The 25,295-nt window shown below is 43.0% G+C and overlaps 1 protein-coding gene across 2 annotated transcripts; it reads right to left on the bottom strand.

The window, feature by feature from the left end:
- Positions 1 to 5,222: 5,222 nt before the first annotated feature.
- Positions 5,223 to 14,543, bottom strand: LOC138796011 (mitochondrial inner membrane protease ATP23 homolog). 2 transcript variants are annotated; one of them, XM_069975871.1, is made up of 7 exons: positions 14,214 to 14,543; positions 12,355 to 12,400; positions 11,144 to 11,225; positions 9,361 to 9,498; positions 8,217 to 8,300; positions 7,587 to 7,610; positions 5,223 to 5,448 (listed from the first exon to the last, which is right to left on the bottom strand). In XM_069975871.1, the coding sequence occupies exons 1-7, from the start codon at positions 14,362 to 14,364 to the stop codon at positions 5,245 to 5,247; spliced, it is 729 nt and encodes a 242-aa protein (XP_069831972.1). In that variant the 5' UTR covers positions 14,365 to 14,543; the 3' UTR covers positions 5,223 to 5,244. The 2 variants fall into 2 exon arrangements, with proteins under 2 accessions (XP_069831972.1, XP_069831983.1); XM_069975882.1 differs by lacking the exon at positions 7,587 to 7,610 and having other exon boundaries at positions 14,214 to 14,540.
- Between the last annotated feature and the right edge of the window lie 10,752 nt (positions 14,544 to 25,295).

Here is a 25,295-nt window from a genome sequence, read left to right on the forward strand (position 1 = left end):
TTAATCCAAGATCTGTCCTGGGGTTCGTTCGTCAGGTAATGCAGTTATTGTTTTAAAAACAACTTTTAAACTTGTAGGCTTGTGTCTAACGGCCGGGGCTTACATTAGTATATGCATTAGGCTGGCACCACCTCTCTGTCCTTCCTCCCCACCCTCCTCATGATTAGGAATGCTCCAGGTAGATTGCTTCCTATTCCCCTTCTGTGTGCATAATGAACATGGGCTGGATTGTTAAGACACCTGTGCAAAGCTCAAACAGCAGTAAATGTTCCTGGATCATTCCTAATAATGAGGAGGGTGGGGAGGAAGGACAAAGAGGTTGTGCCAGCCTAATGCATATAAAAATGTAAGCCCCGGCCGTTAGACACAGCGCTGCCGGATTAAAAGCTGTTTTTAAAACAATAACTGCATCACCTGCCGAACGGACCCCAGGACAGATCTTGGATTAAAAGCAGCTATCTGAAGGTACAAGTGGTTTGGGGGGTCAGATTGTGGGTACAGAGTCGCTTTAAACATGGTGTAAAGTGAAACTGGCTCAGTTGTCCCTAGCAACCAATCCAAACCAGATTCCACCTTTCATTTTCCAAAGAGTCTGTGAGGGATAAAAGGTGGAATCTGATTGGTTGCTAGGGGCAACTAAGCCAGTTTCACTTTAAACCATGTTTGATAAATCTCACCCCTAATGTTCACAGAGTCACGTATTAAAATCTAGCCTTTATTCAAATACATTTAAAAACTTCTATTCCCAAAAATTAGGTAAGTATAAAGTAAGGTAAGTATATTCAGGTCAATAAGAATATTTAGAACAGATAGGACTCAGTCCACAACAGTCAGTGGGAAATCTGGTCCCATATTTTGCATAAATATGTGCTTGTCTTTACACGTTTCACCTGGATCGTCAACCGGAATCCTCAGGAGACTTATAAATAAGGTATAATAACTGGGGAAGATGACCCATAAATAAACAGATGAAGGGGAAGAGGAGAAATAAGATAGCCACAGCTTAAGTCATCTAATTAGTGATGTCCAACCTGTCATCCTACAGTTGTTGCAAAACTACAATTCCTATCATGCCTGGAATTGGAATGTTCAAATGGTAAATATTTCATAAATTATGACGTAATGCATATTAAAAAAAGAAAACTAGTAACCATTATCAAGATATGAAAGCAAATATATGGTTACGCTTCTAGTAAACACAAATGAAGTGAAATCCAGTGAAATGTTAACAGCAACATAAGCAGATTTATCAGTAGGTTATTTCTTGTCTTGCAGCTCCCTCTGCTGTTTAGAATTATAAAGAGGACATGAAGGACAATTTAACAGTTTTTATTTATGACGACAATGCAAGTTAATAATAGGTAGTTTATCTATTAACTTGCATTGTCAATCATAAATGCTATTAAAAATTGTCCTCTATGTCATCTTTACAATTCTAAACAGCAGAGGGAGCTGCAAGACAAGAAGTAACCCATAAGAGAACACATATGCATTATAACAACACACCTTTGTGTAAAAAGATAGCTCCACAAAAATATTGGGAAAGTAAGCTGGCCAGTCAACAGCTCAGATGTGGAACCAAGGCAAAATGCAAATAAACAATAATCCATAAAAAAAATAGAATAGAAATGTCCACTTCATTGTGCAAAACATAATACAGATGAAGAGGGCTGCAGAGTCATTTCATGGCAACTCTGCCCTTCAACAGGAGGTTAATTGAAGCGCAGAGTTGTGCAAAATTTCCCTCACTCTAACATCCTCTGCATCTGTATCATAAGAAATGCACAATAAAGTGGGCATTTTTAAGGCTGTGGAAAGGTCCACCTATTCTTTTCACTTTATGGTTAACTGTTTATATGGAATATGCTCTTTATGGGGAGAGCACCACTGTATATCCTTTAAAGGGGTACTCTGGCTAAGAAAGATTTAACCTTGTTTAATCCCCACCCATAGTATAAGCGTGTTTGCAATTTGCTTCTATTACATGAATTGGGCCATCTGTCTGCAGTACATCCTAAAGCTGCTGAAAATCCTCACTTCACAGTCCACTCTGTCTCCACTCCTCTGTCTTCCCCCTCCCTGTTGAGACAGAGGTCACATGAGGTCTCTTCTGTTGCCAGGCAAGCTGTAACACCTCATCTGTAACCCTGCCCACCACTGATATAACACAGTAATCCCCTTGCCAAGGGCGGGAAAACAACAGCCTCTCCTGAGTAGTAATGGGGAAAAGAGACACTGTTGTTTCATCTCTCTATGTAGATAAAGAGACAAAAAAGACAGATACTGTGTTTACTGTGCAAAACAGAAGTATATGGAGATAGTGGTGGGCAGATGCTACAACACAGGGGCCGTACCTGGCAGATAGTTCAAAAGGTGCAATGCACACTGGGAGATGTAGTTTTCTGTCCGGGTGACACAATGAAAAACTGGGATCAATTGTAAAAGTTTGAATCTAGGGCTAAGAGCAGAGTAGAAAAACTGAGAAGGTGTCAAACAATCAGTGGGGGAATCGGCAAGTGCACCTATAGTTTTGGACTTGTAGTTTTGCAACAGCCGGGGGGCCAGAGTTTGACTTCCCTGTCCTAGACAGCAGTAGCCTGTACCATAGTATGTAATGTGATTCTATGGTGCTGGGTGTTGTGCTGGCTATGGGTGCTAAGAAGATGCTTGAGAGCAAGACAATGTTTCCTAAGCATAGACATGAGAAGCTTGGAGTGTGTTAAAGCTGAATAACAAAATAAAATTTTATTCTTCTATTTTTATTCTTTTATTATCTTAAGTTCCTCAACAGCAATACACAAGACTTAGCATAAGTTGTCAGAAGTGTTTGATTACAGTAGTTACTACTAAGGGTGGCACAATCACATATTAGGTCTATGGGGGAAAAAGCTGCAGGAGCTTTATACAGTGCTCCTGAGAACCATATCAGCCCAATTGGGCTGATTGGTTCCCTTTAAGTGGGGTCTTTTGCTATTTGATTATAAAGTACATTATTCATTTATCTTGTGGTGAGTGCACCACTTCTCCTGCAGTCTCCTGTCCTTTTGTATGTTGTATAGGTAGGTTACAGCCCTTGTTTTCTATATAGGTTACAGCCCATTTTGTTTTGTCTATATGGGAAGAGCAGAGGTTAAATAAAGGTGTGTGGGAGCAAAAGGCTTTAAAGGAAACCAATCACGCCGAAAATCCATCTTAAGATAAGGAAACGTGCTGGCACATCACCCAGCACGTTTCCTAAACATCCCCCTGTAACCTCCGTGCCCCCCTCCATCAGTCAGTAATCTTACTTTGAAGAAGTCCTGCGCTGTATGTAAATTTCTGGCAAGTAGTCACGGTGGGCGGATTTAGTCAAGGTGGGCATAATCAGTCACAGGTCCTGGGCGTATGTAATGGCTGTAATCACGCCCAGAGGGGCGTGCTTGAGGTCTGCCTTCTATCCACGTGACCCGGCGGCTTGCGTTTCACGTCGGCGGCGCGCTGACATCATCCGCACACAGCGCAGACGTCTTCTGTAGTCCACGCATGCACAGTACGGCGGGAGACTGCGCTGACGTACTGCGCATGCACGGACTCCGGAAGATGACGGCGCTGCGTGCGGATGACGTCAGCGCGCCGCCGACGTGAAACGCAAGCCTCCGGGTAACGTGGATGGAAGGCAGACCTCAAGCACGCCCCTCTGGGCGTGATTACAGCCATTACAGACGCCCAGGACCTGTGACTGATTCTGCCAACCTTGACTAAATCCTCCCACCGTGACTACTTGCCAGAAATTTACATACAGCGCGGGACTTCTTTAAAGTAAGATTACTGACTGATGGAGGGGAGCACGGAGGTTACAGGGGGATGTTTAGGAAACGTGCTGGGTGATGTGCCAGCACGTTTCCTTATCTTAAGATGGATTTTCGGCGTAACTGGTTCCCTTTAACAGTCACCTGCTAAACCCTTTTAAGTCTAGTGGCCAAATTAAGACTGCAAGATTTCAGGATTATTGTATACTATAAGATTATATAGTATATACTATATTATTGTATATTACTAGGGAAAAAAAAAAATTACCTCCTTTAGAGTCAGGTCTGGTGAAGGGGATATCTGAGCACTGGGGGTGGCAGGCGCGCCTTCAGTGCGCCGAGCGGCTCTAACTGGATATCGAGAAACCAACTCAGATTGTGAGAACCATGAAAAAATGGATGGCGCAACTGGGTCCGTCAGGTCATATATAAAAAGTTTTATTATGTTACATAAAAATAGGTCATTTTCTGATTACATAATGCATTGAAGAGGTCAAGATTACATGTGGTACTTGTGGACTGCAGATTTCACCCTTTACAATGCATGAATTTTCCAGTAAAAAAAATCTGCATTTTCACAACACAATTGAGTTGCTGTAGGTTTCTAGAGGTTGCCTAAATAATTGAATAATTGACACATTTATTTAAGAATAAGATCATTTCTTACAGCCTGAAAAACAACTTACCTTCAGTGCTGCAGCCACTACTGCTCCATTAAGAATTGCAATTCGATCTATAGTCTTCCTACTTCCCCTCTTACTGCACAGCTCTGTCACTGTTGCTATGGGACTGTAAAAAGGGTGTTTATTAGGTGAAACAGAGCCATGTGATAGGAGGGTGAGCAGGGTAACTGTTTCTAGAAAAAAAAAACATCTAAAAGTTTGAGACTTAGGGCCCTATTCCACCGGAGGATTATCGTTCAGATTATTGTTAAATTGTTCGAATCTAAACGATAATCGTTCGGTTGAAATGCAGTTAACGATTAACGACCGAACGAGAAATCGTTGATCGCTTTATAAGACCTGGACCTATTTTTATCGTTGCTCGTTCGCAAATCGTTCGCATTGAATAAGACATCGTTCGGTCTTTCGCAATAGATAAGAACGCAATAGCGAATAAATAGCGAAGAAAAACTATCGTAATTACGATCATAAGTAACGATTATCGTTCCATGAAAATGAGTGAACGTTTTCAGGTCTTTCGCAATAGCGGTCGTCTGAGATCGTTAATCGTTAACGATTATGTAAACGATATTCGTCCGGTGGAATAGGACCCTTATTTTGCCTGTAAACAGATTTCTTTTCTTGAAGCTCACATTGTGTGCAAATAGCTTAACAGAGACAGACAGGATAAAAGGCTGTGTCCTCATCATCCAAAAATGATGTCACAATTTGCTGGCCTATCTTAACCCTTAGAGAATAATAGAGCCTCACGTACTTTTAATATGTTATTTATTTCATATATTTGCATAATATCTTCCACGATTTCGAAACTCTTTGTAGGCCATATTTGCTTCAGCTGTGTTATGAGGAATGCGACCAAATGGTTCTCGGTCATTAAAACATGAATCAAACACTTCATCTACAGCTTTTTCTGCAGTCTTTCGACTAAATTTCCTTGCAGCCATAATGGAGCGAACTGCACGGTCTCGCACACAAGTCTATTAAAGAAATAAATACAAACAAAGCTATAGCTGTGCATAAAATATTTAAACAACTACACATGCACCAACAGAACGTAACATCAGGAAAAAAAATACAATTAAAAGCTTTTATCTTTAGTTGGTATCATTACTTTGACATAATAATGTGTAATGCATAGTAAATATACATAATAATAATAATGTTTGCCATCCCCTGGGTTGGACATGTTATGCAATCCTGTAAGCAAAGTTACAGTCAGCAAAATAAGGTATAAAACTTACAAAGCTTCAATTTTAAATAAGTACATATAGCAGTTATGCAGTCTTTTTTGTGTTTTTACATATGCAGTCATGGCTGTAGTTGTGAAATACACTATATGTGCACGGCTAGTTAATCCCTTTAGAACTAGATACATTTTCATTCTTGTATTAACGTTATTTCCCCCTCACTTTGTAAGAGCCATAACACGTTCATTTATCCATTTACAGAGCCACATATACAGTGGGGGGAAAAGTATTTAGTCAGTCACCTATTGTGCAAGTTCTCCCACTTAAAAAGATGAGAGAGGCCTGTAATTGAAATCATAGGTAGACCTCAACTATAACAAAAAAAAATGAAAAAACAAATCCAGAAAATTTATTTGGTCACCTACAAACAAGATTTCTGGCTTTCTCAGAGTTGTAACTTCTTCTTTAAGAGGGTCCCCTGTCCTCCACTCATTACCTGTAGTAATGGCTCCTGTTTGAACTTGCTATCAGTATAAAGTACACCTGTCCACAACCTCAAACAGTCATACCCCAAGCTCCACTATAGTGAAGAACAAAGAGTTGTCGAAGGACACCAGAAATAAAATTGTAGCCCTGCACCAGGCTAAGAAGACCGAGTCTGCAATAGGCAAGTAGCTTGGTGTGACGAAATCAACTGTGGGAGCAATAATTAGAAAATGGAAGACATACAAGACCACTGATAATCTCCCTCGATTTGGGGCTCCATGCATGACCCCTGTAGGGTCAAAATGATCACAAGAACGATGAGCAAAGATCCCAAAACAACACGAGGGGACCTAGTGAATGACCTGCAGAGAGATGGGTTTAACTTAACAAAGGCTACTATCAGTAACACACTACGCCGCCAGGGACTCAGATCCTGAAGTGCTAGATGTGTGACCCTGCTTGAGCAAATACAAGCCCAGGTCAGTTTTTAGTTTGCTAGAGAGCATTTAGATGATCCAGAAGAGAATTTGGAGAAGGTCATATGGTCAGATAAAACCAAAGTAAAACTGTCTGGTAGAAACCCAACTCGTCTGGAGGTGAAAGAATGAGGAGTTGCATCCAATGAACACAATACCTACTGTGAAGCATTGGGGTGGCAACATTGTGCTTAGGGGCTGTTCCTCTGCAAAGGGACCAGGACAAATGATCAGTGTACATGAAAGAATGCATGGGGCCAAGTATCGTGAGATTTTGACTGCAAACCTCCTTCCATTAGCAAGAGCATTGAAGATGAAAGGCGGCTGGGTCTTCCAGCATGACAATGATCCCAAGCACACCGCCAGGGCAACGAAGGAGTGGCTTCATAAGAAGCATTTCAAGGTCCTGGAGTGGCCTAGCCAGTCTGCAGATCTCAACCCTATAGAAAACCTTTGGAGGGAGTTGAAAGTCCGTGTTGCCCAGTGAAAGCCCCAAAACATCACTGCTCTAGAGGAGATCTGCATGGAGGTATGGGCCAACATACCAACAACAGTGTGTGCCAACCTCAAGAAGACTTGGTAAAGACAGAAAATGTTCGTCATTGGCAACAAAGGATATAGAACAAAGTATTGAGTTGAACTTTTGTTATTGACCAAATACTTATTTTCCACCATAATTTGCAAATACATTTTTTCTAAATCAGACAATGTGATTTTCTGGATTTGTTTTCTAATTTTGACTCTCATAGTTGAGGTCCAATTTGCACAACTGGTGGCTGACTAAATAAATTTTTTCCCCACTGTATTCTTGCTTTGTCATGGTACCAACTGTACTTTGTAAATAATGACACCGTACATTTTACCATGAAGTATAAAAATATTATTTGTTGAATGTGTTATGTTCATAGTACGATAAGACTAACATGTAAAAGGTCCTCAGCAAAGCAGAGCAAATCTGGATCCTACCTGTCTTGAGTAAAGTTTGGAGGCCTAAAGCAGTGAGAACAGTGCAGTGCAGTGAGAACAAACAAAAAAACAACAAGCATATACACCACAAACGTGATGCCGAATGTAAAAGTGTCTCCTGCAAAGACATTGACAGGGGTTGCAGTAAATAAAAAATAAAAAAAGTTCTGCATACTAAACACATGGACACACATGAATGACAGAAGTCAATGTGAGGCTTAAGGTGACCTGGCTGACAGCATATGTAGTCTGAATCTGTTAATCCATGTATGTGTTACACAGGATTAATGTGTCTGCTATACCATATTTAGTGAAGACTGCAGTGATCAGAAGACACGTAAGTGACCAGTTAAATAAATTATTGCAAAAAATGTATGTTCTTTGATAAAACACATAAATGCCATAAAAGGGAAACATCATGGTTCAGTCTTCTAAACTTCTGCATGTAGACACAACTGCCAATAGACTTTCAGGTTGTTATGGAAACACCCTAAGCATCCTACGAAGACTAGGATTTGTGCATGGAGCACACAGATGCTTAGGACGTTTCAACAGCAACCTGAAATTCCATTGGCAGCTGCATCTGCACATAGAGGTTTAGAAGACTGCACCGTGACATGCTTTACCTACCTGATGATGTTGCTTAATACCAAATTGTAATCGGGACATTTCATTGGAAAGAGAGCAATCTCCACTAAGACTGGCCGCTCGAATCTAAAGTGTAATAGGATTAGGAATTATTAAAAAAAATACCATATTATTTTAATATGCTTTAAAAGGTAGTCCCACATTTTATAAGTATGACTGTTACATCAGGCAAAGAATATTTAGAATTATTTAAAATAAATGCTCATGTGTAGATGATGAAACACTGTTTTTCGATTGTCCTGTAGAACATCCAACTAATGTGCAATTACACAGCCCATAAGACATTAGGTGGATATTTGGAAAAGGAATCAAAGTGACAGCAAGGAGTCCTATAACAAGCATGAGAGAGCAATATAAATGCACAGAAGAATATTAACACTATAAGGCCACATTCAAACATCAGTAATCAAAAATCAGTAATCAGTAAGTGTTAATATTTTTTTGTGTCCCAAAAACACAAACTAAAAACGCAACATTGCAATGTAAGATGTTCATATTTCACAGATCCCCATTGATCCTATGGAGTAGATTGTGGACCAAAAGCAGATAAGTACAATTACAGATATGTATAAGGGCCCATAGGAATTATTTAATTAAAAAAAGGAAGAAAAAAAAAAAAAAGAAAGAAAGTCTACAGCCTCTTAGCTGTGACACAAGAGAAGGAACTTCCCATAAAAGCAATCCATGACAGACTGCTTCTGCTAAAAGAAAGATTTTATTTGTACCAATACTTGATAGGTTAATAGTAAATACATATCCATGAAGTGACACATCTTGTCCTCTTTTTCTATACAACATGTATTTCAAATCAGTATATCAGAAACACAATGGCCCAGAGTCTGATTTTTCTCTCAGACAAGACAGCAACCTATTACAGTTCATTGTGAGGAATAAGAGCTGTGATTGACTGCCATCTGTATGAGACAAAAGTTAGATACATTTACAACATGACATGGATTGTTGGTGTATTTCACATGCATTTGGGTACAGACTACACCGGTATCCTGACCCAAATTATGCATGAAAAATGATTTTATGAACCTAGTCTTTAACTTCAGCATAATAGTAACAAAAAAAACCCCACAATATGTCACTGAAATATTACAATCTGAAAATGAACGCATACCTCAGTGCAGGCTAAATGTCGAATGTTGGTCAAAAAATCTACTTGTGCGCGACAATGATCATAAGCATGGATCAATTCGTGTGAGAGCATTTTGTTCATGGTCGTTTGATCATTAATATTATTCTGACATATTACAATCTAAAAAAAAAAACAAAAAACAAAACATGAGGCTGTAAAAACATAATGCATGCTGAACCTAAAAAAAAAAAAAAAAGAATAGTAAAATAAATGGAAAAAAAAAAAAAAAAAAAAACACCACCACCACCGAGCTCAGATTTCCAAAGTGTAATTTGAGCCATCACATAATGAGTGCCACGCAGTGGAACCCTGACAGATGCTAAAGTATTAAACGACCTGCATCAGGATAATCTCTGATGCCACTCACAGGTGGTAAGCATCGGCTGCTGATGGCAGCCAGTACTCATTTCGTATAATGCAAGTCCAGCTTTACATGTCCCAGCAGGACCTATGAGGTAACTTCATGGGGCAGAAAGGGGTTAATTCAAGATAAGTTAAAGGTGTTGTCTGGCGGCAAGGGACTTTTTTCCCATATGCCTGGGGAGGGGGTGATTGAAAATAATAAACTACACTTCACCACTCGTATCTCACGGCTCCATCCTCACTGTGCAGCTACTTCTAGGTTTCAGGGGTTGTGACAATACATGCCCCTTTAGCCAATCAGCAACTGAGGCAGGACAGAGCTGCAGCCACAGATTGGTTGGGCGGGCCTGAAACAACATGACACTGAACAGCAGGAACTATTATTTTTAGTTACCCCCTTCACAGGCATATAGTAAAAAAAAAAAAAAAGTCCCATGCCGGACAACTCCTACAATGTTTTTTAATTACTCAGCTAGCTTCTGAAACATAACATATGCACAAGCCCCCAATAACCGAAAGTACTCTTCACTTTCATCAGTAGGGTGTGCGTCAACATACTCCTGAAGTAAAGCTGTCAGCTGCAATTCAGGTCCGAAACTGTGGACAATGCTGTAGGATAGCTGTTAGACTAAGGAGACACATAGTATATGTATATTCATCTGTGCCTCCTTACAGAAGTCCAGCCAAAACAAAAAATATACTGCAGGCAGGGAGTGTGGAACCATAATAAAGAACCAATACTTACCCATCCCCATGCCCCTCGCAGCACTGTGTCATCAGCTCTCCCCATCAGGAAGGGCCTGCAGTGAGTGACTGCTTCTATGTCCTGCCCCAGTCACTGAATGGCTGAGTGAGAATTCCAGAGCCAGGTCTTAACATGGCAGAAGCAAGAGCTGTAGGAGGCTGGCAGGGGTCCGGGAGTGGTGAAACGGCAATGCAGGGACGGGTAAGCTTTCCCAGGCCCCTGTAGTGCTGCTGCCTAGAATGCCTCCTCGTTACCCCTTCCATCCCTTCCCCTGCTTGGAGGACAGCTTCTAGCTGTCAATCAAGAAGGCATGGATGGGAGGGGGAGTGAGGAGGCATTCCAGGTAGCATCAATACAGGGGCCTGAGAAAGCCTCTTTGATTCTCTGCACTGCAGAATAAAGGCTATTTTCATGTTATGGAAGCACCAACAGATATATGCATGGTACCATGGGTCTTCTTGACCTAACAGCCTCAGCAGTTTGGGACCCGAATTGCAGTTGACAGATTCATTTTAAGTGCATTCTGCAGCTCTTTTCCATACATCGGGTTTCATAAAAAAAAAAAAAAAAAAAAAAAAAAAGATGAAAAGAAAAGAAAGTATGATGCACATTAAAAAAAGTGTTTTTGCATGAGAAATAGATTCATGCTTGAATTACCTCAGAGGTAGAAGAATCAAACCCTCCTCCCACTTGTCCATCGCATTCCTCACATGCAAAATGTCTATCCATGTATGCTGTGCTGAAAAAAAAGCAAGTGCCCTTTAATGTCAGTCCTAAGGCTCAGTCCTATCTGAACCTTAACTGTAAGATGATTAAAGAAATTAATGCAAGGATCGTTAAATATCAACAGTGAGCATCATATTCTGACAAGACCTTGACAACACTTAATTATTTTACTATGTCAGTGACACATCCTCACATCCATCCATACAACAAAAAATCCACAATAATTAAAGTGTTGATATCCCATAGCAGCAACTTTTTTTTCATTTTTTTTTTTTTTTTTTTTTTATGTATAAGAGTCCACACCATGAATTGTGCCTCTGAGACACAGACACATCAGGAAACTGTCAAAATGACACGATGCCTGTTCGAATGGGCATTGGCCCTATTATTTTTAATAGCCCCAAGCATAGTTAGGTCCTATTCACACATTCGTGGTTCGGTCAGTAGTTACAGACGTGCAACTGCAGGCAAAACATAGGGCTAATTGTTGAGAAAAAACATAGGGCTAATATATTTGAATGGCCCCCGTTCACACATCCGTACGGAGCCATGATCTCACGTGCTGCAAAAAAAAAACCACAGGTCCTAGTGCGGACCTGACTTTGTGGCACGGATCGATATGCTCTGTGAAGCACGTTTTCAGTCTGAGGTAAAACTCAAGTACACTCAGAAAATGACCCGAATGTAGTCACTAGCTACTATACTCAAGATATATCCAAGCCTTATACTGCGTTTACATGGAAGGCATATCGTTCGAATTTGCACGATAACGATCGCATTCGAACGATAATCGTACGTGTAAACGCAGCAAACGATCAAACCACAAGCGAGAAATCGTTCATTTTGATCTTACAACATGTTCTTAAATCGTTGTTCGCAAAAAATTCGCAGATCGTTCTGTGTAAACAGTCGTTCACCGATTTAACCTATGTGTGAGATAGGCTTAAGCGATCGCAAAATGATTTTTCTGTACGATATATTGTTCCATCTAAACGCTAATTGCTATTTAAAAAAAAATTGTTACTTTAAAAAAGTTAATCGTACGATCGGGCGAATTATCGTTCCGTGTAAACAGAGCATTAGAAGCACAAATTGTAGTGAGAACAAGCCCACCAATTAATTTAAGAACTTAAGAAACTTACCATCCAGCTTGACTCATGGCAGCTAAAAGTAATTTGACATGTGGACCTAGTAGGGAAGACAAGACAAATATTTGAAAACATTTACACTGAATTTAATGGTTTCATCTGTCTTCGTCTAAAAGCGCTCCCGTTTAATGTGAATAAACAATATTAGAGTGTCAATTAGCATCTAAGCCAATTTAAACATACCTATGTTGCTTTTCACAGTGGTCGCATAACTATTAAAAACCGGACAAGAAGAGAAAATAGCGCTGCACCTCACACCTATGGCTGATACTTATGCTTCTCAGCTACATTTAAAAACCAACTCCAGGATGTTGGTATATAATTTGATCAAATCATATTGCCCCATGTACCAGCGTGCAGGTCTCCTGGCTCACATGGGTCCCTACACTAACTCACCACAGTGTCAGTCAGTGACTGCCACCCCCGCAAAGCGTGCACAACCAGGGAAAGGAGGCCATAGAACGGCCCTGCAACCCCACTGTCACAGGACCAATACCCAGAGACCCCCGTAAATCCAAGTGTGAACAAGGTCTAATGTTAGCGTAGGGACCCATGTGAACCAGAGGACCTGCACGTTGGTACACGGGGCTATTATGGCTTGATCAAATCATATACAGACACTCTGGTGTTGATTTTTAATATAGGCCTAGCGGCATTAGTATCAGCAATAGATGGGATGTGCAGCCGTTCCTTTCTCTCCAGTTTCCATAACTATTAAAAAGACCTGCTGTGATGCCATGTGTTCTCAGGGTGTCCGTTAGGCCAGGTTCACACGTAGTGAATCTGTAGCGGATTTCATGCTGTCAAAGTCAGCGCCCCCTTAAGCCCAGCGTCAACCAGCCAATTAGTGCGTTAAGGTGCGGCAGCGCCCTGATTGGCTGAGTGCCGGGAGACCCTGAAGCAAGCCGGAGTGGGGACCCTGTAAAGTATGTAAACAGGTCGCAGGGGGTTAAGGGTGCTGACTTTGACATATTGGCAGTGGGATGACAACATTACTGTCAGTATGTCATCCCATTGAAGTGAATGGGAAGGTATCACGCTGTGAACTGGCAGTGTGAAATCCGCTTTGGATACGCTACATGTGAACCTGGCTTTAATGGGGGTTTTCAGGATTGGATAAAACATGCCTGCCTTCTTGCAACAACAGTGCCATATACCTGTCCACATGTGATGTGTGGACAAGCTGAGGACAACAGTCCTGTTTTGGATTAAAGCAACCACATTTTGTAATCTTAATCCATTTAAAGGAATCTGTCAGCAGCAAAAACATTATAAACCCACCAGCACCTTACAATATGTCATCTGATCATGTGTTCTACCCTGAGAGTACAGCCCAACCACAGTATGTTAAGAAAGTCAACTTTTAAACCGGCAAGCGCTGTATCTTCATGAGCCTCAACTATCTCATCTGTGTGGGCAGCTCCACAGAACTAGCCATGGTATGACTGTGATCAGGCCACAAAGCCGCCATACTTACCCACTGCACTTATCAGGAGAGGCATGGTGTCGCTGTAATGTTTTTCCTGCTGACAGGTTCCCTCCCAAAGCCTTCTCCGCCATGGCAGCTCCCTGGATAGTGGAGGGTAGTGTCTAAATCCACTATCCAGGGAGCTGCCATGTACTGGTGGTCATACAGCTATCCAATACCTGGACACCACTCATACAGTCAGCTATGTATAAAGCTGTGTCCCCAACCAGAGCCACAACCCCCAGCAGTGTGTCACTGTCCAGGCATATTGGGAGTTATGGTTCTGCAACAAGACAGCAGACCTGGCTACCTGGAGCAGAAGACATAATATAGCTTCCTCCATATTAAATAAAAGACCCCGGAAAGCCTCATCCCTGACACCTACTTGTTTCCATGGCAATCTTTAGCCTCGCCTTACACCTGATATTTAACCCGTATAGCTTGGATGCAAATGACGGGGGCCTCGGATTGCGGGGATCTCTCTGAGGGAACAGGTGGTAGCCGTGCTCATCTTTTGCAGATTTATCTTCCTCCATGGGCAAGTATTCCCGTCACCTACAACAGTCTAACCCCGCGCCACACACAACCACTATGCAGCTGTCACAGCGTGCAGCCCTGACCTTCAGGCGCACCAATATGACGTCGGCTCTGCCTGGCGGCCATCTTTGATTTGGTCAGATGGCGACAGAGAACAGCAGGCACAAGGACCTGAATAAGAACAGGACAGCGACCACATCATACAAGAGGAGTGGATAGAGTCGGCGAGGCTGCGCATGCCTGCTGCTGTCTAATGACAAGACGCACAACGGCTCGTGTAGAAGGTTACAGGTTGCCATGACAACCTTATGACACTGAGCAGGACTGCCAGCAGGTGGAGATAGAGAGTCGTGATTCTTGGAGACGTTCTTGCTGTGTGACTTGGATGTCCTGGGAATTGCTTTCCAGCATTATCCACACTGCATTGACCACAGTGCTTCTCCTATATAACATGCCATCCCCTCAGTATTACCGGGACACACAGGCAGGGTTCACACATAGGGGTTTTTGCTATACGGATCCTGGCCCCAACAAACATCTGTAGCATGTATGGATGTGTGTATGGGGCCATAGACGGGTCTGCATTCTGCCTGTAGCCGCAGACATACAGCTATGGACAGAATCAGCGGAGGTGTGAAAGGGGCCTAAGACGAAGCAGAACAATAGAAATGATTGTGGTGTGAATCCTGCCTTGAGTAGGTTTACACTACGGAATCCACCCAGATAAGTTCCGGCTGATTCCGGGGCTTGTACCCGTTCACTGCGGCACACATATCTGTCGGCTCCATACACACCATTCTATGGCCAGGCCAATTCTGCGTTTCACTGAAAGAATAGACATGTCAGTCCTTTCAGCGGAATGCGGAATCCCCCGGTCATAGAATGGTGTCTATGGCACCATTATTTATAGATACAGGTGTGGTACTATTTTAGAAAAAAAATGCTGTGTTTTTGTAACTCCAGTATGTGTTTTATAATCCCTAAAAATATGGACACTACTTCTATTAAGATATGCTGGATGTTAGGCCCCGTTCCCACTGAGCAAAGCTAGCGGAATTCCGCGACGGAATTGTCCGCCGCGGAATGCCGTTAGCCTCCCGCTCATAATGGGACTCTATGGGAGGCGCGCGCTGCTGCTCTATACGCGCTGAAGAATGAACATGTTCATTCTTCAGCGCGGACAGGGCAGGAGCGCGCGCCTCCCATAGAGTCCCATTATGAGCGGGAGGCTAACGGCATTCCGCAGCGGACAATTCCGTCGCGGAATTCCGCTAGCTTTGCTCAGTGGGAACGGGGCCTTAGCCATTAGCACCAAGCTACTTCAATAATATTTAACCCCTTCATGTCCAATGGTCCTTGATGCACATATGTTCCCTATCGTCCCATTGACATCACAACGTATGGGGTTAATTCGCCCCTGCGAGCCCCTGGGACTAAGGAATTTTAATGAATACTAGAAAATGTACCCGGCGCTGCCCGGGTATAAAGTGTCAGTGTGTTAATTAGATTTGTTCTAAGGTGCCCAGGAGGCCAAGCTAAAGGTATTGTTTTATCTGAGTTAATCAGTGGAATTAGTGTATACCTGTAGTGCATAGTTGGAGGGGTTCTTTATACCCACAATGTATAGTTTTTAGGGGTCTCGCATATCTGTAGTGCATAGTTGGGGGGGCTGTATACCTATAGTGTATAGTTGAGGGAGGTCCTGTATACCTGCAGTGTACAGTTGGTGAAGGTCCTGTATACCTGTACTGTATAGTTCGGGGGTCCTGTATACCTGTAGTATATAGTTGGTGCTGTATACCTGTAATGTATAGTTGGTGGAGGTCTTGTATACCTGTAGTTTATAGTTTGAGGGTCCTGGATACCTGTAGTGTATAATTGGTGGAGGTCTTGTATACCTGTAGTATATAGTTCGGGGGTCCTGTATACCTGTAGTAAATAGTTTGAGGGTCCTGTATAACTATAGTATAGAGTTGGTGGAGGTCCTGTATACCTGTAGTGTATAGTTTGGGGTCCTATATACCTGTAGTATATAGCTGGTGGAGTTCCTTTATACCTGTAGTATATTTGGGGTCCTGTATACTTGTAGTATAGAGTTGGTGAAGGTGCTGTATACCTGTATTATAGAGTTGGTGTAGGTCCTGTATACCTGTAGTGTATGGTTTTGAGGTCCTGTATACCTGTAGTATATAGTTTTGGGGTCCTGTATACCTGTAGTGTAAAGTTTGGGGTCCTGTATACCTGTAGTATATAGTTTTGTGGAGGTCCCGTGCACTTGTAGTGTATAGTTTTGGGGTCCTGTATACCTGTAGTGTCCTGTAAACCTGCAGGGTTGTATTTACCCGTATGGCAGTGTTATTCAGTCACAGTGTGTCGGTATTGGTCATGTCTGGTATGGGGGTGTTATCTAGTCACAGTATGGCGGTATTGGTCAGGTTTGGTGTGGCGGTGTTATCCAGTCACGGTATGGTGGTATTGGTCAGGTCTGGTATAGCGGTGTTATCCAGTCACAATATGGCGGTATTGGTCAGGTCTGGTATGGCAGTGTTATCCAGTCACAGTATGGCGGTATTGGTCAGGTCTGGTATGACAGTGTTATCCAGCACAGTATAGCGGTATTGGTCAGGTCTGTTGTGGCGGTGTTATCCATTCACAGTATGGCGGTATTGGTCAGGTCTTATATGACAGTGTTATCCAGTCACAGTATGGCGGTATTGGTCAGGTCTGGTATGACAGTGTTATCCAGTCACAGTATGGCGGTATTGGTCAGGTCTGGTGTGGAGGTGTTACCAGTCATAGTATGGCGGTATTGGTCAGGTCTGGTGTAGCAGTGTTACCCAGTCACAGTTTGGTATACCTGTTGTGCCCTGTATATACATGTACTGTATGGATGGAGTAGGGGGTTCTGTATATACATGTACTGTGTAGATGGAGTAGGGGGCCCTGTATATACATGTACTGTGTAGATGGAGTAGGGGGTCCTGTATATACATGTACTGTATGGATGGAGTAGGGGGCCCTGTATATACATGTACTGTATGGATGGAGTAGGGGGCCCTGTATATACATGTACTGTATGGATGGAGTAGGGGGCCCTGTATATACATGTACTGTATGGATGGAGTAGGGGGCCCTGTATATACATGTACTGTATAGATGGAGTAGGGGGTCCTGTATATACATGTACTGTATAGATGTATATACAGGACCCCCTACTCCATCTATGCAGTACATGTATATACAGGACCCCCTACTCCATCTATACAGTACATGTATATACAGGGCCCCCTACTCCATCCATACAGTACATGTATATACAGGACCTCCTACTCCATCTATACAGTACATGTATATACATGACCCCCTACTCCATGTACTGTATAGATGGAGTAGGAGGTCCTGTATATACATGTACTGTATAGATGGAGTAGGGGGTCCTGTATATACATGTACTGTATAGATGGAGTAGGGGGCCCTGTATATACATGTACTGTATAGATGGAGTAGGGGGCCCTGTATATACATGTACTGTATAGATGGAGTAGGAGGTCCTGTATATACATGTACTGTATAGATGGAGTAGGGGGTCCTGTATATACATGTACTGTATGGATGGAGTAGGGGGTCCTGTATATACATGTACTGTATGGATGGAGTAGGGGGCCCTGTATATACACATGTACTGTATGGATGGAGTAGGGGGCCCTGTATATACATGTACTCAGGGCCGGCGTTAGGGGGGGGCAAGCAGGGCAAATGCCCAGGGCCCCCATCCCCCAGGGGCCCCCTACCGCAGTTCCAGTAGGAGAGCGTCCTGCAGCGTCTGGCAGTGATCCCCGGCTGCTGCTATCAGGGGTCACGCAGAGGCTGCAGGGCGCTGCTTGGTGTCTGCTCCGTGTGTGTGTAGCTCCCCCTCCCTCCAGCTCCTCTTACTGCACGTGACTTCCTCCTCTGGTGTGGAGCTGTCGGGACGATGGAGGAGAGGATGACAGCCTGCTGCATGGTACATGAGGGGGATTCACCACTACACCCAGCATGCTAGACAGAGTAAGTATACTGTATATGTAGTGTGTAATGTGTATGAATGTAAGTGTATAATGGATGAATGCAGTGTGTGTTACATGTCCTGTGTATAGTGTATGGACTGGATGGTTTGTATCTGTATAATGTGTTTTCATGGATGTGTGAGTGTATATAGATTATATATATATATATATATATATATATATATATATATATTAGTGTGTGAGTTAGCACTGCTGACTCCCAAGTGTTGAGGTGAATAGACTGTATACAGGAGCTGCAGCAGTTCTCTGGCCTCATCAGTCCTATGTCATTTCTGCCGATGACCACTGAGGCCGCTGATTGGCTGCAGCTCCTATGTATATAAGGCAATACGGTGTATTTTATTGAGAAAAATAATAAGGTGGTATTCAGTCCTTAGGTGGTGGTCACTGTATGGCGGTAATATTGGTCTCTATATAGTGTATATATAGTCATTACTGCCATAGATTGACTGCCACATAATGACACTATATACAGACCAATATTACTGCGATACAGTGACCACCATATAATGACTATATACACTATATACAGACCAATAGTACAGCCATAGAGTGACAGCCACATAATATTGGTCTGGATACAGAGTCATTATGCATTATGTGGCGGTCAGTCTATGGCGGTAATATTGGTCTGTATATAGTGTATATAGGGTCATTATGTGATGGTCAATCTATGGCGGTAATATTGGTCTGTATATAGTGTGTATATAGAGTTATGTGGCGGTCACTCTATGGCGGTAATATTGGTCTGTATAAAGTGTCATTATGCAGTGGTCACTCTTTGGCATTAATATTGTTCTGTATATAGTGTATATATAGTCATTACTGCCATAGATTGACTACCACATAATGACACTATATACAGACCAATATTACCGCCATACAGTGACCACCACATAATGACTCTATATATACACTATATACAGACCAAAAGTACAGCCATAGAGTGACAGCCACATAATATTGGTCTGTATACAGGGTATAAAGAGTCATTCATTATACAGTGGAAAGTCTATAGCGGTAATATTGGTCTGTATATAGTGTATATAGAGTCATGCAGTGGTCACTCTATGGCAGTAATATTGGTCTGTATATAGTGTATATATAGAGTCATTATGGGGCGGTCACTTTATGGTGGTAATATTGGCCTATATATAGTAACGTTTTCTTCAATAACGGTATGGAGGTAATATTTGGTCCTGATTACTAGTGATTTTTTTATTTTATTTTTTAAAAGCAATTCATATAAATAGTTCTTGTGTTTACACCACTAGCGGCAGTCCTGGCATGTAGCGGCAGTCCCAGAATGTAGTGGCAGTCCTGGCATTTAGGGGCAGTCCTTACATGTAGCGGCAGTCCCAGAATGTAGGGGCAGTCCTGACATGTAGTGGCAGTCCCGGCATGTAGCGGCAGTCCCAGAATGTAGCGGCAGTCCTGACATGTAGGGGCAGTCCTGGCATGTAGCGGCAGTCCCAGAATGTATGGGCAGTCCTGACATGTAGGGGCAGTCCAGGCATATAGTGGCAGTCCTGACATGTAGGGGCAGTCCTGGCATATAGCGGCAGTCCCGGCATGTAACCTTCTGAACTGAGTAAGGGGCCTAATACATGGAGCGAAAATAGTCAGAATCAGGACGCTATCGCTCTGTGAGGACACTGGGGAACATGATCAGGTAGTATATATCACAGACAAGGCCTGAGGGCACCGGGGAACGTGATCAGGTAGTATATATCTTTATTGTTTACTTTATACAGCAAGGATTGCACACACATCACTAATGATATACTGTATATATACACATAGGGGGAGATTTATCAAACATGGTGTAAAGTGAAACTGGCTCCGTTGCCCCTAGCAACCAATCAGATTCCACCATTCATTACTCACATTCTAAGATGGTGGAATCTAATTGGTTGCTAGGGGCAACTGAGCCAATTCATCTTTACACCAGTTTGATAAATCTCCTCCATAGCTTTTGCTGCATCATAAAAGAGCCATGTAGTAGGCTCTCTAACCGAGCTCCATTCTACCAGATTGGCGCTCACTTCTGCAGAATATCAGGCCGTGTAATACGGCCTTAAAAGTGGCCGTACGCTTCCAATAACTGCTGGCTGAACAATCCTTCAGCTGACAATTATCTGTCCCATCCGGTCCCGTCCTCCCCATACACAGAAATTTGGCACATCTGAGTGTTCCTGTGTTCTCTATGAGAGGGGAAAGCCATAGCCATACAGATCTGATGGCGGCTTATCTCTCTGAGAACAAAGAGGTTGGGCATTGATTTTCCATCAAGCTTGACCTTCTATGTCCACTGATATCATCTGTCAGAGGACTGTCCAGAGAGCCCCATACACCTTACGCTGATGGCCAAACCCACCAGGAGCAACAGGTACCACCAACAAAAGAGTAACATGTATGGGGACCTTAAATTGTTGCTAAAATATTTCAGCATTTGGGGCCCCACCTTCAACTTTGCCCAGGGCCACATCTAGTCTAAAACCGGCCCTGCATGTACTGTATGGATGGAGTAGGGGGCCCTGTATATACATGTACTGTATGGATGGAGTAGGGGGCCCTGTATATACATGTACTGTATGGATGGAGTAGGGGGCCCTGTATATACATGTACTGTATAGATGTATATACAGGACCCCCTACTCCATCTATGCAGTACATGTATATACAGGACCCCCTACTCCATCTATACAGTACATGTATATACAGGGCCCCCTACTCCATCCATACAGTACATGTATATACAGGACCTCCTACTCCATCTATACAGTACATGTATATACAGGACCCCCTACTCCATGTACTGTATAGATGGAGTAGGGGGTCCTGTATATACATGTACTGTATAGATGGAGTAGGGGGCCCTGTATATACATGTACTGTATAGATGGAGTAGGAGGTCCTGTATATACATGTACTGTATAGATGGAGTAGGGGGTCCTGTATATACATGTACTGTATAGATGGAGTAGGGGGTCCTGTATATACATGTACTGTATAGATGGAGTAGGGGGCCCTGTATATACATGTACTGTATAGATGGAGTAGGGGGCCCTGTATATACATGTACTGTATAGATGGAGTAGGGGGTCTACCAGTTATTACTGTGGATGTTGTGAGGCAGCTTCCCTAGCAACCACAACTCCCTGTGAAAATGAGAGCAATAATCCTATTGGTTGCTAAGGCTCCAACTGCCGTGTCTGCTGCAGCTAATTATATCACCTGTGTTTGCAGTGAGGAGATTTTCCCATTCATCTCTATGGGGCGCCTCTCTTTCCCCTCCCCCTCCCCTCCTGTACATCTGGCGGGGACGGGACCTTCGCAATAACCTTCCCGGGCACCCAATGTATCTGTGTGCCAAATTTGGGGTCAAACGGTTCAGGCGTTTGGAAGTCTATGGAGGACAGACAGACAGACAGACTTTGATTTTTATGATATAGACTAGAAAATGTACCCAGCGCTGCCCGGGTATAAAGTGTCAGTGTGTTAATTAGATTTGTTCTAACGTGCCCAGGAGGCCAAGCTAAAGGTATTGTTTCATCTGAGTTAATCAGTGGAATTAGTGTATACCTGTAGTGCATAGTTGGAGGGGTTCTATATACCCACAATGTATAGTTTTTAGGGGTCTCGCATATCTGTAGTGCATAGTTGAGGGGGCTGTATACCTATAGTGTATAGTTGGGGGGGGTTCCTGTATACCTGTAGTGTGTATTTGGGGGGGGCTGTATACCTGTAGTGTATAGTTGAGAGGTCCTGTATACCTGCACTGTACAGTTGGTGAAGGTCCTGTATACCTGTACTGTATAGTTCGGGAGTCCTGTATACCTGTAGTATATAGTTGGTGCTGTATACCTGTAATGTATAGTTGGTGGAGGTCTTGTATACCTGTAGTTTATAGTTTGAGGGTCCTGGATACCTGTAGTGTATAATTGGTGGAGGTCTTGTATACCTGTAGTATATAGTTCGGGGGTCCTGTATACCTGTAGTAAATAGTTTGAGGGTCCTGTATAACTATAGTATAGAGTTGGTGGAGGTCCTGTATACCTGTAGTGTATAGTTTGGGGTCCTATATACCTGTAGTATATAGCTGGTGGAGTTCCTTTATACCTGTAGTATATTTGGGGTCCTGTATACTTGTAGTATAGAGTTGGTGAAGGTGCTGTATACCTGTATTATAGAGTTGGTGTAGGTCCTGTATACCTGTAGTGTATAGTTTTGAGGTCCTGTATACCTGTAGTATATAGTTGGTGGAGTTCCTGTATACCTGTAGTGTATAGTTTTGGGGTCCTGTATACCTGTAGTGTATAGTTTGGGGTCCTGTATACCTGTAGTATATAGTTGGTGGAGGTCCTGTATACCTGTAGTATATAGTTGGTGGAGGTCCTGTATACCTGAAGTATATAGTTGGTGGAGGTCCTGTATACCTGAAGTATATAGTTGGTGGAGGTCCTGTATACCTGTAGTATATAGTTTTGGGGTCCTGTATACCTGTAGTGTAAAGTTTAGGCTCCTGTATACCTGTAGTATATAGTTTTGAGGAGGTCTCGTGCACCTGTAGTGTATAGTTTTGGGGTCCTGTATACCTGTAGTGTCCTGTATACCTGCAGGGTTGTATTTACCTGTAGGGCAGTGTTATTCAGTCACAGTGTGTCGGTATTGGTCATGTCTGGTATGGCGGTGTTATCCAGTCACAGTATGGTGGTATTGGTCAGGTCTGGTGTGGCGGTGTTATCCAGTCACGGTATGGTGGTATTGGTCAGGTCTGGTATAGCGGTGTTATCCAGTCACAGTATGGCAGTATTGGTCAGGTCTGATATGATAGTGTTATCCAGTCACAGTATGGCGGTATTGGTCAGGTCTGGTGTGGCGGTGTTACCCAGTCAGTTTGCCGGTATTGGTCAGGTCTGGTATGGCAGTATTATCCAGTCACAGTATGGCGGTATTGGTCAGGTCTGGTATGACAGTGTTATCCAGCACAGTATGGCGGTATTGGTCAGGTCTGGTATGGCAGTGTTACCCAGTCACAGTTTGGTATACCTATTGTGCCCTGTGTATACATGTACTGTATGGATGGAGTAGGGGGCCCTGTATATACATGTACTGTATAGATGGAGTAGGGGGTCCTGGATACATGTACTGTATAGATGGAGTAGGGGGTCCTGTATATACATGTACTGTATAGATGGAGTAGGGGGCCCTGTATATACATGTACTGTATAGATGGAGTAGGGGGTCCTGGATACATGTACTGTATAGATGGAGTAGGGAGTCCTGGATACATGTACTGTATAGATGGAGTAGGGGGCCCTGTATATACATATACTGTATAGATGGAGTAGGGGGCCCTGTATATACATATACTGTATGGATGGAGTAGGGGGTCCTGTATATACATGTACTGTATAGATGGAGTAGGGGGTCCTGTATATACATGTACTGTATAGATGGAGTAGGGGGTCCTGTATATACATGTACTGTATAGATGGAGTAGGGGGTCCTGTATATACATGTACTGTATAGATGGAGTAGGGGGTCCTGTATATACATGTACTGTATAGATGGAGTAGGGGGTCCTGTATATACATGTACTGTATAGATGGAGTAGGGGGTCCTGTATATACATGTACTGTATAGATGGAGTAGGGGGTCCTGTATATACATGTACTGTATAGATGGAGTAGGGGGCCCTGTATATACATGTACTGTATAGATGGAGTAGGGGGCCCTGTATATACATGTACTGTATAGATGGAGTAGGGGGCCCTGTATATACATGTACTGTATAGATGGAGTAGGGGGTCCTGTATATACATGTACTGTATAGATGGAGTAGGGGGTCCTGTATATACATGTACTGTATAGATGGAGTAGGGGGTCCTGTATATACATGTACTGTATAGATGGAGTAGGGGGTCCTGTATATACATGTACTGTATAGATGGAGTAGGGGGCCCTGTATATACATGTACTGTATAGATGGAGTAGGGGGTCCTGTATATACATATACTGTATGGATGGAGTAGGGGGTCCTGTATATACATGTACTGTATAGATGGAGTAGGGGGTCCTGTATATACATGTACTGTATAGATGGAGTAGGGGGCCCTGTATACATGTACTGTATAGATGGAGTAGGGGGTCCTGTAGATACATGTACTGTATAGATGGAGTAGGGGGTCCTGTATACATGTACTGTATAGATGGAGTAGGGGGTCCTGTATACATGTACTGTATAGATGGAGTAGGGGGTCCTGTATATATATGTACTGTATAGATGGAGGAGGGGGTCTACCAGTTATTACTGTGGATGTTGTGAGGCAGCTTCCCTAGCAACCATTGCTCCCTGTGAAAATGAAAGCAGTAATCCTATTGGTTGCTAAGGCTCCAACTGCAGTGTCTGCTGCAGCTAATTATATCACCTGTGTTTGCAGTGAGGAGATTTTCCCATTCATCTCTATGGAGCACTCTTTCCCCTCCCCCTCCCCTCCTGTACATCTGGCGGGGACGGGACCTTCGCAATAACCTTTCCGGGCACCCAATGTATCTGTGTGCCAAATTTGGGGTCAAACGGTTCAGGCGTTTGGAAGTCTATAGAGGACAGACAGACAGACAGACAGACTTTGATTTTTATGATATAGATAACTAGCATAAGCTTTTAATCCCCTCCTACGGATGTATAAATAGGCCCCGCCTCCCCTCATCATCAGTCTTTTTTTCTTCATCACTCTGTTAAGCCCCAGGGGACCTTGTCCCCCTCCTACCTTAATCTCTTTCTTTTCAGGTATGGGATCAGCTCGGAGCGACTCCTTCCACCACTTGCTTTCATGCATCGGGCATGTTTGCGGTGA

This window comes from Dendropsophus ebraccatus, chromosome 1 (genome assembly GCF_027789765.1).
Source record: "Dendropsophus ebraccatus isolate aDenEbr1 chromosome 1, aDenEbr1.pat, whole genome shotgun sequence".
Classification (NCBI taxonomy): Eukaryota; Metazoa; Chordata; class Amphibia; order Anura; family Hylidae; genus Dendropsophus; species Dendropsophus ebraccatus.

Bases quoted from the DNA above. Each gene is read 5' to 3' on its own strand.
- LOC138796011 (XM_069975871.1), bottom strand. From the start codon at position 14,364: ATGGAGGAAGATAAATCTGCAAAAGATGAGCACGGCTACCACCTGTTC. The intron at 9,499-11,143 runs GTAATTCAAGCA...TTTTTTTTTTAG, and splicing joins TTGATTCTTCTACCTCTGAG to ATTGTAATATGTCAGAATAA. The intron at 5,449-7,586 runs GTAGGATCCAGA...TTTCTTTAATAG, and splicing joins CCAAACTTTACTCAAGACAG to ACTTGTGTGCGAGACCGTGC.